This window comes from Astatotilapia calliptera, chromosome 12, assembly GCF_964374335.1.
Source record: "Astatotilapia calliptera chromosome 12, fAstCal68.1, whole genome shotgun sequence".
Classification (NCBI taxonomy): domain Eukaryota; kingdom Metazoa; phylum Chordata; class Actinopteri; order Cichliformes; family Cichlidae; genus Astatotilapia; species Astatotilapia calliptera.
Window position 1 is genome coordinate 26964149 of NC_137433.1, and position 13518 is coordinate 26977666.

Sequence of the window (13518 nt, forward strand, 5' to 3'; positions counted from 1 at the left end):
ACATTCATTACCCCAAGTATTGAACCGCTGCCGCGATCACCGGCCCCAAATGCATCACAGCGGGAGGTAAAGGAAGACGCTTGGTGGAGGGTGAGATAGTAGATGAGGGGGGAGGAGGATGGATCATGCACATAAATAGACAGATAAACCACAACATCTATAAATGGTCCTACGGATGGCTTTGTGCTTCCTATCACTAATGAAGTCAGCATTTAGAGCGAGTTTGGTCTCTTAAAGACAGACGGCAGCAGGAGAGGGCAACAGAGGGGAAGTGCAATTGAGAGGGAGCGCATGCCTTGTTTGAGAGGAGAGTGAGGAGATAAGTAAGAGGACCACACGCGTGCACGGAGGGTACAAAGTTTGAAATAAGGCAGGTAGACTTTGTCCAAGTCTCTGCTGTGCTACACATCTGTCTTTTCTCCATAAACAGGACAGAAGCGAATCCCAGGGGAGGGCTATTCATCACGATGCACACACAAACTAGCTCACAGGCTAAAGACGAGGCCTCCGTCCCGACGTCGGGCTCTGGCTTTAAATGATGACATCATTTCTGCCCTTCTCAAACAAAAGGAAAACTCATCATCGGAGAGAAGGAGAGAGGGGAGGAAGAGAGAGAGTGCAAAGAGATTAAGAAGAGTAAAGGCATGAGCGAGGTGTCGGAAAGGGCCATGAATCATAGTGACATCCCTGGCTGGGTGTCAGAAGCTGCTGCTGTCTGGGGCTGGATAAACAGAGGGCCTCTAAAGCAATGCTCTTTAAACACCGGCCAGGTCAAAGCCCAGTGCTGGCCCTCTGGAAAACTGAAACGGGTGCCAATTTTACTGATGGTCAAAAACTTACCGGCTGCAGTGTTGCCATAACCTTTCCAACTTGCTGCTGCCCGTTAAGGCCAGATCGACCACCAAAAAATACATCTGTGAGTTACCACAGTTTGACTTTCACACAGGTCACCAAGTAGCTAGACTGAAGTAAAACTGAAAGTTAATATAATTAAACTAACGATAAAATGCATTTCACTTAGAGGAAAAAGACTCTTCATTCGCTCTACGGTGATAAAACTTTGTTTTCGTTGACAGATTATTTTGGTCGTGCTCATATTATAGCACTCATCTTCATCCAACATAAGTATTCCTTTTTCAGATTCATCTTTGAAAAAAGAAAAAGTGTCAGCTTTTAAAATCTTACAACATTGAGTTATTAGCCTAGGGGCAGGACAAATTTTTCACAGCCTGAGCACTCACCACCCAGTAACAAAATAAAAAATGAAATTAAATGCGGGTTTCATCTCAGCTTTAGCCCCCGCCTCCGACTGCAGTCCGTCCATGTGCTCAGCCAGAGTAAGCAAAGGACAGAAAATGAATCGAAATGGAAGTCAGACCCGCATTAACATTCTTCAGTGCTTTTTCTGGTACTCCAGTAGCTGCGGGCGAATGCTTGATAACGTCATGGAGATGAGCGCTGCTACAACATCTCCACTACTTGGAGATTATGTATTACCACTGCAAAGGCCATTCAGAGTTTCTCGCTACAGGTGAGAAAATGCTTATTTTCATTTCAATAAAATTCAAATTCTGACATGAATTATGTGACATCGGAAAGGACGCGAAGGCCACAAAAACTCATCAGCCATTCTACACACGCATCCTCGTGCAGGAAAATATTACAGCCTCACTACCAACAGGTTACGCGACATGATTCTCCTCCAAATCAGACTCTCGGTAAATGACTTCTCAGGAGTAGGTAAACAGAAAATGTGTGTGAATTTAATACTTTTTGAGATGTTCAAGTTTCTAAAAACACCTTTTTGTTTTTTGGTTTGTTTTTTTATGTGCAGTCTTAAGTACTAGAGGAAAATAAACTCACTCGCTGCTCATTCACTGTCGTATTACTGCTCTTATCCAGTCCTACTACACCCTCTGCAGTTGAAAACCAGGCAAATCAAACAAGATCAAACTGGTTTCTCTGCAACCGTCTACCGTGCACTTGTGAGGGCAGTTTGCAAGCTCTGTAAGAGATACAGGTTCATTCTTTTATTTTATTTTTAAAGAGATGACATTCTCATAAACTGAAGTAAAAGGCAACCAATGAAATGAGTGTAGGACTTTGACCATGAGCTAATTTGCTGCCCTTGTCACTGATAGGTTTTTGAGGCAACATAGACTAAGATAAAACAAAGTCAAGCAATACAGTCAGTACAAGGAGCTATAATGATTTAAACAGGACAAATTAGAGCAACAAATTAAAACAACAGTTTATAACAAAGCCAGAGTTTTGCCTTAATAATAACCTGCCTTAATAGAAACACATTCAAAAACTGTTAATGTTTTCATTGCTGATGTGTTCAAAACCCTTTATTTAAAACAAATGAGCATAAGTTAAAGCTCTGTGTTGGCACGCCTTGGAACACACTTTCATTTTCTTTTTAAAAAGGTATATAAGCTAACATAAAAGTGAAGTAAAATGTAAGAATCATTTTGATTCTTGCTCCTGCTGGTAAAAACTCATTTACTTCCATCGTTACATCAATGTAGACATTACTAGCACAGGTTAGCTGCCCTGCCCAAACAAATATCTGATTCATAGCCGGTGTCATTTTTTGGCATTCTGTCACTGTTCAGCAGTATAAAGTCAGCTGTGCGGCCCGTCCCACTTCTCCATTATAATGTGAGTCATTCACTTGACTTTGTTTTCTTTCCACAAGGTTAATACTTTTAACATTTCCATGAGCCACTCGAGGAATCCAAGAGAGCATCCTGCCACACCGAAGTGTTTTTCGTCTTTTTTACAAAGTAATTTAGACTGTGTTATTGATAGACTGTGGGACAGACACACACACACACACACACACAAAAGAATGTTGATCCTGACTCTTTACCGCAGTAACTAATATTGAAAAGAAAACACGGCAGCAAAGTGAAATATCGCTTTGGAGGAAAGTTCACAGACTCGCATTTTGAAAAACGCTTTCACTTTCTTCTTTTCAAAACTTGTTTTGTTCTTGGGCAGACAGCAGAGAGAACATATCGACGAAGTCTGCGTCTGAGTGCAGCCGGCTGTTCGAGTTAAAGTCAGTGCTCATTAATGCATCTGATTACGCTTTAGGCAAAGGCCGAACGGCAAAAAAAAAGCCGCACGCACATACAGAGCCGTCTTTGTGGGGACACAGATCAATACAAATGCACTTCAAAAGAGGAAAGAGGAAGATGTGCGAGGGAGAGGAATCCGCTGTTAACATAGGCCACATGATGAGAATGTAAACAATAATAATAATAATGAGAAGAAGTGTATAAATCACAGTTTATTTCCTTACAATAAACAAGCCTCTTAGCTTCTTCCAAATGAGTCTGCAACTTTCAATTATTTATAGTGTTTTATTGTTTCTACTATTGATCATTTACCAATTTGTCTGTTCTTCAGATGATTTGTGCTGATCATTTTTTCATTTTGTCAGCTGCTGTTTTCCAACGTTTAAACAACAAGCTCAACACAAATATTCGGTTTATCGTTGAGTTTATGGAAACCATGTTACTGATGAAAATACATCACTTTTATCTTTGAGGTGTGAAAAAAAGGCAAAGCCAAGTTTTGAAAAGACTTGAAATTTTCCATTGCTTATGTCAAAGTTGTTGAATATCCCAGTAAAACAAGGACTCGGGAAATAAAATATAACATTAAGGAAAAAATGTGTTGACTTAGGTGGTCGTAGGTGTGACGATGAGAATGAACTGATGTCTTTCTCTTTGTGTTTGCGCCCTTCACCCTCAACAGCTGGGACAGGCTCCAGCCGCTATCCCAGATTGTCAACCTTTAATTGAAAAAGTGGATGGACGGACAAACATTGTAATGCAAAAACAACAACACAATAAAAATAATTACTATCAGCATCTGCTATCAGAAAACATTGGCATGTTTCAGGATCCTAAAGCATGGAAACTCTGAGTGGGAGCAGTCCCACCCCCACCTCCCAATCTGATGGACATAATCCAGTGCTATTAGCAACTAAACTGACTTAATACATTCGACAACATCTGACATTCAACATCCTGAAAAGTCTAAATGGCCATCTACAAAGACTGGAGGGGATTGCGGAGATGGACACCACATTGTTTATGCATGTGTAATGCTGTGTTTATGCGCCTGGTCAGAGTGGTTCTATTTATCTCTAATCACAGTCAAATATGTGGAAGAAAAAAGTTTCCAAAGGAGACTCCAGTGCAGATGGCAGCTATTCAAGTCACCCACCGCTCCCGAGTGTATGTGTGTCACTGCCACCATCTGAAATATTCCTCTGTGTTTTTGTGCGATGTGTGTTGGTTCATGTCAAAAGGTCTATCCCATAATAACTGACAGCTATCATTATCACTTCCTTTCTCTTTGATCTCTCCCTCTAATCCAGCTAATTAAATCTGCTAATGTCAATATACATTTTAATCTGCAATCATGTTTGATTGGACCTGTGGAGCCTCACTGTCAGTCCTCCTGCCAGCGAAAACCCAACTACTGACAAGCTTGACAGCCAGCCAATCAGAACGGGAGATGAGCCCTCCTCCACTGACCTATAGCCAGGAAACACCATTCACACTGACAGTTCATCTTTTTCTAGTGTTTCACAAAGTCCCACAGACAAATACATCTCTTCCTTCCCAAATATCCACAAGAGAGGGCTAAAAAAAAAAAGCTGTCGAAAAACGAAAAAGGGGAGGAGAAAAAAAAACAAGGGAGAGAAGCTCTGATTGTACATGCAGAGTGGTAATTACAACTAAATTGAGGGCACATGGTAATCTATGTTAGGTCATCTCTAATTCCACTTACATTTCCACATTTTGGACTAATTAAAACCGTTAATAATCAGAGCCTGTGCGTGTAAGCGAGAGGGGGGAGAGGGAAAGCGGGAAAGAGGGAGAGAGAGTGCATTTTCAGACGCGGCATCTTTGAGATGAGCCAGAGGAAGAATGTCCCGTCACACTGCAGGAAAATTAAGTGCACACGCTTTGATTTTAACAAGACACGAGAGCAGATAACGTTTTGGGGGGGTTTTTCCGTTTAAAGACACGGGAAAAAAGAGAGTGAGGAAAAGTGCTTCTCCAGCGAAAATGTTTCCAGATTATAACGTGTTTAATTGAAAGGTACACTGGAGCAAAGTTGGAAAGACGGGTGACGAGGGGTTTTCGCAACTTCTGTTTTGTCCACTGCTTGGTCTATAAAACTGACAGAACTCAGAGTTAAACTTTCAGGGCTGCCTCTCCCCCCCCTACGGCAAACTGGAGCGAGTCTGGGAAAAGGGGAATTTGCTATTCTCCCAGCCTTTGCCCTTCGAGGTGCTGAAAGAGAACAGAATATGAATGGGAAGCGAGCGAGAAAACACTTCAGAAGATGAAAACAAGCCTTGAAAGCCAACTGCTGCAATAATACCAACTCCGGCATAAATAGTGGATGAACGCCAATAAAGAATGCAGGGTGGATGTCAAAAGAAGAGGGGCACAGACACACCGCAGTCACCTGCTTTTCACACAACGCTCTCAGCCCAGGGTTATCCATAGCCCTGGGCTGATTTGGCCCCGAGCTAACAAGCAATGAAAGCGAAAGCTCCAGTTTGTCAACCGTAAACAAAATTTGGAGACACTACTGAGCGTAAAAGCCATCCTCGGGATTACATTAGCAACTTTAAACTGTCATTATCATAGGGAAGGGCACACTGCTTCGGTATGATAATCAGGGTATGAAATTACACATCTCCCCTTTTTTTAAAAAAAAATTAAGAAAAATCTAACCAATGGCACAAAAGTGTCCAGATATTACTACCAAGATTTTGCAAAAAATACTGTGTACATTATAGCAATGTTACAACTACTGCTGCTAAACAAATAACATAAAAGAGTCCTTCAAGTTGCACAAGCCTATTCAGAGATGTTGCGCATCCCCCCCCCCTGCAAAAAACGTCTTGAACCATCACCAGAGCTTGATATGGTCTTAACACAGAGAAAACGAACCCTTCAGCGTGGCAGTAAAACCACAATCATGGCAAAAAGGAAAGCAAGACAGAAAGGGAAAAAAAATGTACGTGGGTGCACATGACAAAGAAAAAGTTAAGAGGGCGAGTGAACAGACCACACAGCAACATCCTGCAGCAATTTAATTATTCCATTTTGGAGGAGGAGGACGAGAAAGAGAGAAAAGATCAGAGTGAGTGAAAGGCTCATCCTCATCTGTGATTGATTAGGATAGACAGAAACTCACACCCACATTAACACACAACAGAAGCCAGCATGAGAAGAGGAGAAGTTTTACAAAGTAGTCTTAAGAGGCTTTCACTACACTCCCATGATTTTTGCAATTTATAGCACACTAAAACCCCAAAAAGCCAATCTCAGCACTTTCCTGAATCAATTCATGTAGTGAAGACGGGCTGAGCCCACACAACATTTCTGCAAGAGTTCAGTCTTTCATTTTTTGTATAAACCTTTCAGGAAAGCCTTTTTCCAAGCGCCCTCAAACCTTTTAGTGTGTCCATGACTTGTAGACTTCAGTATGAAGCAAGATCTTTGGCGTACAACAGCTTGAGACACCTTTTATATTCTTTAGGGTTGAAGAAACTTCAGAAATCAAAAAATATATGCAATGTAATTATACATAAAGAGGCATCAATAAGTGTTTCTGCATATTTCTGACTCGCTTAAAGATTGCAATTCTAAACCATTTTACCACAGAACAACAAAATCAGTTTTCTTCATATCTGAGAGACTGGAGCAGAGACCCTTAGGTAGCCTTTAAGCTGTCAGAAAGAATAAGTGCTTTCTGGGTCGTCTTAACTCCTGGCAAAGTTAACGACAATTTTAGGCCAAGCAAGCAGAGCGACTAGACATAACAATTCCCATATAAGCTCAGCCCATTTCTCTCTGCCCTGATGACAGGAAGCTAAAATAACTTCAGCGCCTTCACGTCTGAAAAATGACCATCTGAAATTGATACTGGTCCTCTGAAACGTTATAAGAAGCAATATTAATCTCTCACCTAGTGGTAATCGCTAATTTCATATACTATTAAGATGATGAATGGGATTTTAACAAACTGAGCTGTTGTTAAAAACTTAAAGCAGACCAATCCATCAAGGTCACGATTATTCATGGCCTCCAAAGAAATAGTAGCGGGAAAAAGGTGAAACCATTAGTGAAACAAGAACGATGGAGATAGCAGGTGGATAGGCACAGACAAGCCAAATAATTTAAAAGATAAATATTTTTTTAAACATAAACATTAACAATACAGTTTAAGAAAAAACACATCTATACTGGTAGAATTACACAAATAATCATCTGACTATGAGGGGAAAGCAGCTGGAAGGCTGTTTGTAGTAATTAGAAAAAAGCGACATCTAGTGGTGGTTTAAGGTATGTCGCTTTATACTGCAGATGGTGTTTTTATAATAAGACAAGATGGCATCACAACAACTGAGCTTTCTAATGTCGCACTAAGTTAAAAAATTATATAAAACAAAATCAACTTTTATAGAGAATAGACCAAAAAGCGATTGAAAGGTTAGTTATCAAACATATAATGTGTTTATGTATCATGCACACTGATAAAGATATTTTCCCTTCTTTAAAGAATCTCTGATGAGATTACCATATAGCAACAAGACAGACACTTGCAGCAAACTTTCATTGTGCCCTGCTATTTGCAGATTTGAGCTGCGTATTTAAAAAACACTACGATAAGGAGCACCTGCAAATGTTTGCCAGCCAAGCTTGAGTGAGAAAAGGAATATACTGAAGGACAGAAATGAATAAGTCTGTGTATCATTATAATGGTGTCTAGCAAACCTTCAAGACATTGACGTACTTATTGGAAGAAGGCGTACTGAGTGGGCTATAATAATGCACGACTTCTTAGCCTTAACCAACAGTAAAAACTGACCATTTTGTTCTCTTGCAAGTAGAGTCTCTGCAGTTTAGGGCATCCTCTCGCCAAGGCCATGATGCCGTCATCTGAGATACCGTAGCACTGACCCAAGTGGATGTCTTTCAGCTCACTGCAGTGCTCCCCCAGCTGAGGTAAAAAATAAATAAATAAAACAAAACAAAACAAAACAGAGAAGTAAAGAAGATATTGCTCAAAATCTTCACTAAGCTGATATGACTGGTGTATGTGTTTGCTTTTTATTTAAACTAGGGGTTCATATCTACTGGATCTCGTTCGCAAACAATATGTACACAAATCTGCAAATAAACCAAGCGAAAGAACGCTCCAAACCCAAATCTGTGAGTGCCCATTATTTTCTTTCCTGAATTTGTTTGCACTCTACGATCCTCTGAACATGCATACGTGACGAAATGATGAAGGTTTGGCTGTCTTGAAAATGTAAACACACATTTTTAAACTTAATATTAATACTAATGCTGCTGATGACTATAAGTTTCTTTTTAGTGATTATTTTTTCAAAACCGCTTAAGAACAAAAGCGCTCAGAATTTGAATAAAATACACAATAAACTCAAGCCAAGAAAGGAAAACACCGAGTATAAAAAGGCACAGGTTTTAAGCTTTTTTTAAAAAACATATTCTAATAGACATTATCTCATCTTATCTCTCTCTTAAAGATGGCTTCCTTTCTTGTTGGATGTCATCAGTTAAAGTCTAATTTCTTGGCACTATCCCACAGATGCTGGAGAATAATTGCTGTCGCTGAGTTACTCGTCTTGGGCTGACAGATCCTTGTCCTCCACCTGCTTTCTTCTTTTTGTTATGCTCTGGTTGTCTTTTTTTTCCGTTTCAAGTTTGATGTCAAATTGTTTCTTTTCACTTGAACGACAGTATTTTTCTAAAATGAAACTGTTTTTAGCATCTCTCTTTCTTTCTTTTTTTCAATAAATGTGTTAAATTAAGAACGGGCACGCGGCAGTATGCTGATTGCAGCACTAACATATACACGGTGGTAAGAACACAACTGGCTCGTTCCCACGTATCATAAATATGACTGTAATTTTGCATTTGTACCGATCAGGACAAGAACATGTATATGCACATAAGTGAATGAGGCCCATTGTGTGTCAACCCCAGTTCTGAATCCACACCTTTTTCAATGCTGCATCTGTCAGTTTGTCCTGGTTGCCCACATGCACCTTCACCAGAAGAGGGCAGTGTGTAGCCAAAGCACACAAAGAAATGTCACCCAGCTGCTTGCAGCGGTAGGCGGTATATTTCTGCAAGCCAGGACACTGTGAAGCCAGGGAGGACACGCCGTGGTCATGGACCGCCCTGCAATCCGAGATGTTAATCTCGGTCACATTCTGCCTCCGAGAAGCTATTTTCACCAGAAGATCATCATTTACCTGCAGAGCAAGATAACATAAAAAGACACAATAATCAGCACAGAAATCAAAGTTTCCTGTTCTTTCTGACTTTTTTGTAGACAACTGTGTCTCTTACTTGTTGTAGGCCACTGAGGTCGATTTGCTTCCAGAACTGGAAGTCCAAGCAGAGGTCCCTCCAGTACTTACAAACCAGAGAGGCACAAAGACAGCGCTCCTTTACTGTCAGGTGAGACAGCACCTGTGAGGGGAAAAAAAGGGTGTTTTCAGTCCCTTAAAAGCCATCAGACAACAATTCAGTTTTCCAGTGTCTTTGTCTGCACCAAACCATATGAAAACATTAAATAAAAAACTTCTTCTGACCTTAAGAAGGATGGAGGAAGGCAGATGATTGATACTCAAGTGATCAGCAGCTTCAGAACTTCTTGCCTGGCAGTCATCATAGTTATGTGCGCAGGGCGGGGACGAGTCAGAACTGTGGGGCAAATCGGCGTGAAGACCCAACCCACAGCAGCCATCAGCAGGTGAGGAAGAAGAGGAAGCGGAGGAGGAAGAGGAGGAGGGAAGCGGGCAAAGGGGAAGGTGGCAATGGCCCGTTTCAGAGTTCGAGGCCGCCTCCCCCCCACCTCCATTCTCCAGCCCTCCATCAGGAGCAGCGAAGGCACAGCGCGGCTGCTTACAAGGGGTGCACCTTTGCACCTCTGAGCACTTCCTCTTACACACCTGCAATCGGACACACACGCACACACACACACACACACACACACACACACACACACAGACAGGTCACTTGGAATCAGATTTTCAGGCAAATTTAGTTACAATTACAGAAAGAAATTCATGCTGTTAAATGTAAATAAATATGCAATACAGTTATTTGAAAATTATTAAAAGCCTATATTAATTAGGAATTAATGCTCCGAACCGGATGCCTACCATCTCTGTGTAATCGCTGGTGCAGCCAGGCACAGGCACAGGTATGGGCACAGTCACAGACACACCAGCGGTTCGGAAGAGGGCCGGTGGTGGAATTAGTTTGGCAGGAACAGCTGACAAAAGGCTCCTCCCCTGGCCCTCCCAGATAGCAAGTTCTCTCGGTGACAACAAGAACTTGGAGCAATCCTCCGGAGATGCGAGGGTCGCGTATCGCTCTGCAAGCTTCGTGGCAGCTGACGCTCCGATGCCGACTCCGCCAACACCTGGGACGCTGATTCCCGTGATGCTGTTGTGTCGACACCCGTTGGCCTCAAAGTGGTCGCTCTCGTCGTCGAAACCACCGCTGTTGCCGTGGACAATAAAGCAGAGCATGCAGGGCCCGTGCAGAAAACAGTTCCTCTTCTTCTTCTTCCTGTGATGCAATTTGCGTGTCCTCTTCTTCAGGCGATAACCATTTTTCGAAAAAAGATGGCCCATATAGATGATTCAAGGAAACTCTGGAACAACAACAAAAAAAAAGGATTGGTCAAATATATATATATGTTTCAGCACTAACAGGAGGCCGAGCTAAAGGTGACAGAGTGGAAGACGCTCATATTTTCATTGGCAGTGACCAAAATGAACAGGATTACAAATCAGCATATCAGAAGGTCAGCTCAAGTCAAGCAGTTTGGAGGCAAAGTTGGAGAAGCAAGGCTGAGATGGTTTGGACATGTGCAGCACAGGGTTAGTGGATATAATGGACAAAAGATGTTAAATATGTAGCTGCCAGGCAGGAGGAAAAGAGCAAGACCTCAGAGGAGGTTCATGGATGTACTGAAAAAGGCTGTTGTGAGAGCGACAGATGCTAGTTTGTAATGATATGAAAATTCTATGAAAGTTGTAGTGTTAAGACTTGGCATCAAAAAATACGCAATGAAGAAAAAACGATTCAATGAAAAAAGAATTTGATAGTTTCCATCCTCAGTACTACGAATTTATTGTAGTCAGTACATAAACATAGCATAGGTGAATTATTTAGCCCCTGTATAATTAAGAGAACAAAGGATATCCTTTCTTTTGCTTAAAATGACTATTCAAAACATTGTTATATATATATATATATATATATATATATATATGTCTGATACTTTAATACATTTTTATGAGTAAAGATGTATTTCATCAATTAAGAGAAAATGTCTTTTTGCTAACAATGTTTTGCCCCACATAAATAAAATAATACGGGAAAATTGCAGGATCACTAACAGCTATCATTATCATTATCTCCTTTTTTAATGAGGCTTTTTTTCGTGCTTTATTAAGCCTGTCGTTAGCTGCTTTAATGTTCCTCTTTTCCCTAAAGGAAGAGTCAACATGAACCTTTAGTAGGAAAATCTAATGGCCATCCTTCAATATTTTCAAGGCTGTTTTTTATAGCTGCAGTGAAAGAATGCTCAAGAAAAGATGGGAACTTTACAAGATAACGCTAGAGTTGTCTGACACACACACACGGGGTGGAGAGTGAGATTAACTTAATCTGGAAGGGTGTATTTGTGATCGTGGTGGGCTCGTGTAAATAATGGCACAGATTTCCACACAAAAAGAAAAGAAAAATCTGAGCCTGATCCTGTATGTCAACAACAATCAGGACAGTCCTTTCTGCTGAAACAGACACGACGATGGACAAGACTGACAGCAACCACATGTGTCATTAAACTCAGCACCGGAGAGCCCAACAACACAGTACTGCAATGAAATACTGATGTTATTTGTTAAAAACACTCACAATTTAAGAGTAAAACCTAAATCTCAGCACAGCACACAACAAAGAGCAGCAAGCTTTGCAGCCGTGCTTGCCTACGATGGAAAAGATTCATGCGTGGATGCTGTGCATAACTTGAAAAATGTTTTGGGGGTTTGGGGTTGTTTTTGTTTTGTTTGTTTTTTAATGATCCACATTTGTTGAGGACGTGAAAAATCTCGTCGGATAACTGCAGCAGTGCAGCACCGGTTGATGGCTGCTGAATCAAAACACAGAGATGTAAACAGTGAACAGGTGGTCATTTGTTTAGCATGTAGAAAAGCCAATGCAGACTTAACGTGACACCTGCGGTTTGCCTGGAATTGCCGCAGATTTGCCTTCAACATTCACACGAACTTAACGCTGTTTTTGAGGGAAAGAAAGACGCGACTGCTTCGCAGTTTTCTGTCAGGCTAGCCTGCTCCATCCCCAGATGCTAAGTTAGCTATAGCCCCAAAAGCAATCATCTCTCACCACTTCACACGGTGCTCCCACACTCCGCACTGCGCTCGCATAATACTGCTAAGCTCCACGGTCAAGATGAACGGTGACGAGCCCCGAAAGGAGAGACAAGGGCTTAGGAAAAACGGCCACTAAATCGCCGTTCTGCTCTTCCAAAACAGTAGCAGCTCTGGTTGTACCTCTGCTGCTGCTGCTGCTGCTCTTGAGGACAGCACTTCCGCACCGAGAGGGCAGCGAGAAGGAAGCCGACGAGGGCGATTCGTAATTCGCCATCAATGAAAATCCTGTTCCCAGGATTTTGGGGATAGAGAAGAACCAAACACTGGATTGATTTTTTTCAACGATAGGTAAATGAAGCTTTGAAAACTGACTTAGAAAACACAGGGTCTAAATATTAAGCTATCTAATGCATACAAATGTGGAATTATAATAGAGTATGGGAATCATTTTGTATCGTGTTTAGATTGTGGAGGTATCGCCACAAGATCATTTAAATTAAAAACAAACTTTTAATTTATTAACCATAGGAAAACTGGACAACCGCCCCAAAATAATCTACTGACAGTGGTTGTTACAGAAAACACTACCTACCTTATAAATTTCTACTCTTAACACCTTTATTCTTGCAGTTACTTTATTTACTGGTCTTCCTCTTCCCTGACAGCTACACATTTAGCACCTTTTGTCCAGTATATCCACTACCGCTCCTCTTCAAATGTCCAAACCACCTCAGCCTTGCCTCTCTAAATCATCAAGCACTGGATATGAGCAGTCCCTCTGGTGCACTAATTTCTAATCCTGTCCATTCTGGTCACTCCCAACAAATAATCAGATTTTATTCGTGAACATAATAGTTGATATTGTGTCTACACACGCTGTATATTATGCGAATTTAAAATAATGAATCCAACATAAAACAAGCATAAAATATACACATACTGCCAAAATACATCAAAGTTAATCGGAATGAACTCATTGTTTGTATCTTAAACGTTTCATGCATTAAACACTTCAAGTCTAGACCACCAAG

General features: G+C 41.1%; 1 protein-coding gene and 1 long non-coding RNA gene across 4 annotated transcripts in view; both read right to left on the reverse strand.

Moving 5' to 3' along the window:
* Positions 1 to 12735, reverse strand: part of fbxl17 (F-box and leucine-rich repeat protein 17) — a 232963-nt gene extending 220228 nt beyond the window's left edge. The window contains exons 1-6 of one of the 3 annotated variants that reach the window (XM_026186347.2): positions 12501 to 12729; positions 10244 to 10740; positions 9671 to 10030; positions 9426 to 9548; positions 9071 to 9328; positions 7915 to 8046 (exon numbers count right to left, since the gene is read on the reverse strand). In XM_026186347.2, the coding sequence (XP_026042132.2) occupies positions 7915 to 8046; positions 9071 to 9328; positions 9426 to 9548; positions 9671 to 10030; positions 10244 to 10720 (1350 nt within the window). In that variant the 5' untranslated portion in view covers positions 10721 to 10740; positions 12501 to 12729. Of the gene's footprint in view, positions 1 to 7914; positions 8047 to 9070; positions 9329 to 9425; positions 9549 to 9670; positions 10031 to 10243; positions 10741 to 12500 lie in introns of all 3 variants that reach the window. The other 2 variants (XM_026186351.2, XM_026186349.2) reach the window with 2 other exon arrangements.
* Positions 3286 to 7908, reverse strand: LOC145432421 (uncharacterized). Its single transcript, XR_013912710.1, has 2 exons — positions 4587 to 7908; positions 3286 to 4556 (listed from the first exon to the last, which is right to left on the reverse strand). It is a non-coding gene; the product is annotated as an uncharacterized LOC145432421 (long non-coding RNA).
* Positions 12736 to 13518: the final 783 nt, after the last annotated feature.